The sequence below is a fragment of the Mercenaria mercenaria genome, chromosome 2, assembly GCF_021730395.1.
Source record: "Mercenaria mercenaria strain notata chromosome 2, MADL_Memer_1, whole genome shotgun sequence".
NCBI classification, from domain to species: Eukaryota; Metazoa; Mollusca; class Bivalvia; order Venerida; family Veneridae; genus Mercenaria; species Mercenaria mercenaria.
In genome coordinates this window covers 8947891-8953812 of record NC_069362.1, presented here as the reverse complement: position 1 = coordinate 8953812, position 5922 = coordinate 8947891, and the positions used below count along the sequence as shown (strand labels likewise).

At 33.2% G+C, this 5922-nt stretch overlaps 2 protein-coding genes across 2 annotated transcripts; both read left to right on the top strand.

Annotated features, from left to right (window-relative positions):
- The first annotated feature begins 2441 nt into the window (after positions 1-2441).
- On the top strand, positions 2442-3679 carry LOC128548850 (uncharacterized protein KIAA1958-like). The gene is made up of 2 exons (XM_053524370.1): positions 2442-2776; positions 3205-3679. The coding sequence occupies exons 1-2, from the start codon at positions 2442-2444 to the stop codon at positions 3677-3679; spliced, it is 810 nt and encodes a 269-aa protein (XP_053380345.1).
- A 38-nt stretch (positions 3680-3717) lies between these two features.
- Positions 3718-4947, top strand: LOC128548374 (uncharacterized). Its single transcript, XM_053522973.1, has one exon. It carries the CDS (start codon positions 3836-3838, stop codon positions 4421-4423), a length of 588 nt encoding a protein of 195 aa, XP_053378948.1. The 5' UTR covers positions 3718-3835; the 3' UTR covers positions 4424-4947.
- Positions 4948-5922: the final 975 nt, after the last annotated feature.

The following is a 5922-nucleotide window of genomic DNA, read 5'->3' as shown; positions in this document are numbered from 1 at the left end:
AAATAAATATTGTACGAACGTAATGCATATTATATGGTTATTATAATAGAAGCTCAATCTGGGATGCTGTATTCAGCTTGAGTGGAATTTTGCAAGATCAGATCTCAAGAGGCGTCCAAGCGCCAAGTGTGATCCGTCCTTGGAAAATCCAGGAGAGCCGAAAACTAACTCCCAGATCTAGCTAATGCCGTAATGACCCTTTTATAATATACCTCAAACTATGTTTTTGTTGTTTTGTTATTGAACGAAATCTTCAGTGTTTTTTTGTGTGCGCTGTTTATAGAACTGTGTGAGGTCATGCACATTAAATGAAAATAGTCCGGCAACATACAATACAAAATGGACAATAGGGATTTTTTCTGGCTGTTTTTATTCACTTGTGAAATACAAGCAGTGTTTGCAACATAATATATATAGGTATATAACAAAATGAAATGTAAAACACTTTAAACATATTATTTTAATTGATCTTTTATAGGAAATCAGTCTCAAATCACATATATGTATACTTAAACTTGTAAAAGAGCTGTTGCAAAAATAAAAAGAAAACTGCATAATATAATTATAAACCAGACATGTATGTACCTAAATGAATGGTTCTAAACGAAATGGTTTTCAATAGAGGCTCCTTTACACGAGCTGGAGATTCTTATGTATCTTTAGATTCATCACACAAAAACCGGGAATGATCAAAAGATGCTCAATAACTTACTAAACACAAGAGTTGTTTTGACAGGGAGTTCATTACACCCTGGTACAAACGAATGCAAAACAGTTTATTAATGATCTACGCAGATTATAGTTATATGTGTAACAAATCAGAGAGGAAATGTCTAAAGGGTCTGTTACACGTGATAGAAATATTGGTAGAAACACTGAAATTATAATTACTAAAATATGTCAACAGAATACTGGTGTGTTATGTGTTTGTCTTATGATATGTAGATTAACATGATGTGCAGTGGATGTGAAAATCAAGATCTGATTCAGCAAATTTTCAGAATCACGAAAGACCAAACTTAATATGTTTTCTTGTGCAAAGTGTCAACAAATATTAACGTAAAAATAGAACATTCAAATGAACCTAAAACTTAGATGTTGAAACCAACTGCAAACATTTACGCTTCATTACTGAAACATCCGTGTTGATTGTGCCATTTTGCAAAATACATGAACGTTTGCTATTATATGGAAAGATAAAAAGTTAATAAGATTAATATTCGGAAAACTGAAAGTTGTTCCATTCAGCTCATTCAAAAACACATTTTGTGTAAAGGAGTTCCTATTGTTAAATGATTTAATACTTATTTAAGATGTTACTTTGATATAATGTAATAATTTTTATAGAAATTTCTTGCAAATCCGTATGTATCATTAAAACCATATCTATTGAAAATTTCGGAAAACAATAATTAATAAATCCTGTGGATTGTTTTAATTTACTAAAATTATAGAGTTTCAAAAAGTAAAATAAAACAAAATGAAGTTCATAACCATATAAATGAAATATAGATTTATTTGAATACTACATAGAAAACGAATACTATAAGAATATTAATGGAAAAGATGCAAACGGACTGCAGGGTTCTGTAATTCAAAACGGAATATATAGCTGACATCATTTCACTGAAAAGAAATTCCCAAAAGTATTTACTTTTTAATAAAATATCCAAAATGGTTATTCTAGTAGCCATGTGCATAATGTGCTAGGACTGCACTTTAGCAAAGATTTAATATCTCTTTTGTATGGTACCGTATTTTTAATAAAATAAATTATTGCTGGTAATATGTAAGTATATATGTGGTAATGGTATGTACTAACACATATCAATTTGAAACTACTAGTATTGCATGCGTTACATTTTACTCTGTAGTCTTTTTTTTCCCACGATTTGCATGAACATTAAGAACATAAACAATAACAAAAACGTAACGGAGACAAGATAATTGTATTTATTATATACCTATATAAATTCTGTAAAAATACAGCTTGTTTTTCACGAGGAAATACGAACAGGCTGAAAACAAATCCCGGATTGTACCTCAAAACTCCGGATTATACCCCTCCATATTGTATGTTGCGGACTATTTTCATTAATATGCATAACCTGACCCAGATCTATAAATAGCGCACAAAAACCCCACTCAGTTCTATTTTCAGATCGATAACAACGAATAACCTCGAAGAAAAACTGTTTCATCCATTTTATGTTATTGTGCTGTTAAACAATTATTATGTGTTTAAAACTGGGACAGAAAATAAAATTTGTATATCGAAAAATTTATGTTTTGTTCTTCTATTTACAAAAACATAGCCTACATTACATATCAGTTACGGCAATCTGATGTTGTTATTGTTGTTGTTATTGCTTACATTCGTCTGCTAAAGCCTAAATATTTCCGATACCCTACAGATCGTTTCACCTGATAAAAATATCAAAATGGCTATAAATTTTAGTTTAGAAACTCTAGATTTTCTAGAATTATCCGAAGCTGGATTCTTTGAACAACTGGATGAAAATGCATTTGAAACAGATGAAGTTTTAGCTGAAATTAACAATGAAAACCAGATAAACATTGACACTGGAGTTGACCCTAACAACAAAAGTGCTCCTATAGACAGTAGTGATCAAGCAAGTAAAAACATTAACTCTGGAACATCAAAACAGCCAGTTTTTATTGCCATGGATGAATCTGACAAGCACAAATTTGTACAGGACATGAGAAATTCCAATACCATCAAGAAAACTGAGACAGCTGTCAGGCAATTTCAAAGGTATATCAAACTATGAAAACCTCTACAGAATAACAGAAAAATTTTTTTTAAAAACCATTAAAGTAAGACAGGCATTTCTTTTTGCGAGACACCACATTCTATATCAATGTTGGTTTGCCGTTGGTGACCTTTTTTAACTAAATTGAAACTAAATAAAATGCAAGTGATTTGTAGCCAGATCAGGGTTCAAACCTTAGACCTTCCCAGAACTTTTTTTTAGTATACTGGATACTGAATTACTGATGATATATTTTGTCTAAATGCCAAAGTCTCCCTTAAGGGACGCAACATATAGGTCTAAAGCAAAACTTTCTTTTCAAAATAAGTAATAAAATTTAAGAATTATACAAATTATTATTTTAAGTTAAATTTATCATGTAGCGGATAAAAACTGGGATTTTTTTTTAAAAAAGTAATAAATTTTGCAGGTGGCTGTCAAGTGATCCTAGATATATCACAGCTGAAATATCGGACATTCCTGTTGAAGTGTTGGATAACTATATAGGCTCTTTCCTGCTGTCTATCAGGAAAGCAGATGGATCCGAGTACGAGCCAGATACGCTTACCAGTTACCATCGAGGAATTGACCGTTATCTCCGTGACAAAAATTATGACTATAGTATGGTTCAAGACCGGGAATTTTCAACATCAAGGGCTGTTCTAGCTTCAAAACGTAAACAGCTTAACATGAGTGGTAAAGGAGGTCGCCCAAATGCTGCCCAGCCACTCACTTCTGATGAACAAGAAGTCTTGAAGGAAAAAAAGTGCATTGGCCTTGAAAGTCCACAACAACTGTTAAACAAAATGTGGTTGAATAATACTGTGATGTTCGGACTTCGTGGAGGCACAGAAAGCCGTAGTCTCTGCTGGGGTGATGTTTCTTTGAAAACTGATGCAAAGTGAACTGAATATCTTGAATTCAATGAGCGTTGCACTAAAACTAGAACTGGTGAATCTAGTCACTCTGATCAGCGAGCATTCAAGCCAAAGCAGTACGCTCATGAAATTCCGGAAAACTGCCCTGTATATGCATACAAAGAGTTCAGGAAAAGACGGCCAATGGACTGTTGTACCCCGGAGTCTCCATTTTATCTAGCTATTAACTATAACCGACGACCAAACTCTGAAATCTGGTATAAAAACCAACCTTTAGGGCAAAATACATTACGTGGTTTGATGAAAAAAATGGCAGAAAAAGCAAACTTACCTGGAAAGAAGACGAATCATTCAGCTCGTAAAACAACCTGCACAAAACTCTTGCATAGTGGGGTCGCTCCGACAACAATACAGCAGCTAACTGGTCACAAAAATGTTCAGTCTGTGAATAACTATGCAGTTGCCTCAGAAGAAATGCAAAGAAACATGTCAGACATTCTGTCTAGCAACAATCCATACACTACATCTGAGACACCACAAATGCAACTCCAACCTGCAACCTCTTCCATCCAGGAAAATGCTGCACAATCCACATACCAGGCAACGTCACTGTCCAGTCTAACATCCACATGTGAAATTTCCGGCCATCATGGCAATATGTTTCAAAATGCCAATATTCAAAACTGTCAGATTGTTGTGAACAACTATTCAAATTCCCCAAATAAACCTAAGAGAAGGCGCATTCGAATCATAGAGAGTGACAGCGAATAAATAATCCAGTGAAACACTATTTTGGCACTGTTTTGGCAACTGTTTAGACTTTTAGTGTTTAATGTTAATTCTAATGTTTTACAAACTGACATTGACTGATAGACACGAATTCAAACGTTTCCTGTGTGTAAAAATTGTGTGACGTCACACTATTCAAATTATGTTAATTTAACTGTTAAAAGTTATCATATGAATTACTAAGTAGAAAATATGTTTACTTATAACTGACTTTAAACTGTTTTGAATTAAAAATTGATCATAATGTGTACCTTTTGATTATTATTCCAATAAAATAGCTGAAAAACGATAATGATTTCCAAAAGGTGGCAATCAATACTTTCACGACTTTAAACGAGTGACAATCAATGATTGCAATGTATAGTATATTCCTGCGCGAGCTGAACAAATAATTATTTTTGCCGATGGGTATTTAGTCATCTTTTGAATAAAATAACAACAAGTAAAATGTAGGAGGTATATAATAAAAGGGTCATTATAACAGTAGCTTGATCTGGGATGTTGTATTCGGCTCGAGTTGATTTTGTGGGCGGATCACACGAGGCGCGGAAGCGCCTCGTGTGATCCGCCCACAAAATCAACTCGAGCCGAAAACAACATCCCAGATCAAGCTACTGTTATAATAACCCTATTATAATATATAGATACATTACTATATGATTTGAAATGACTGTAAATCTGTATTAATATATTGTTACTGTCAGTATGGTGAAAACCGTACCATTTAATTGGTAGAAAATGGAAATAAAAATCTTTGTGGCATTTTTACTCCATTTTCCGTCATTAGGTAATCAGATCTAACACACGTTGATGTATCCTTTCTCAAGCACATTTTTAAAACCAAATAACCAAAAAATAAATCGATGTGCATTCTTTCTCACTCTCATACGATAATTTCTCTAGAATAGAAAAGATCAAATCTGAGTGTATTAGAACTTGATTCATTCCACTGTATGATCCGAAATTATGGCACTCGAGGTACGGTCACGATCTGTCATCGTCAATTTGGTCTTTCTTTTTAAAATTGAATGTTCCATTCTAATCAGGTTTCAATTATGTAGAAAATCCTTTGTGTAACAACATTGCTTCCAAAGCGTTAAGGGTATAGAGATATTTTACATGAAAACGAAATAGATCAAAAGAGTGATGCCATAGTACAAGGTAATTGTGCTTTTTTAACATCAAAAATCTTAACAGCCTTAACACGTGTAAAACTTGTACTTTCATGCACACATTTCGTTGTATTTGCAAATGTGAGCATATTTTGGAACTGTTTCTTATTCTGTATAAACTACTGAAAGTTTCATTCCATCAAGAAAATGCCAAAAAAATATTGACTTTTTGATTGTTATGTTTTTGTTTGTTTGCAACATGAGCCAGGTTATACTGTAGAAACATGAAAGACATTTATAAATACGTCTGCTCATTCATTCTTTCAATAGTACACTGCTAGCAGTAAGTCAAACAGTCTGAGAAATATC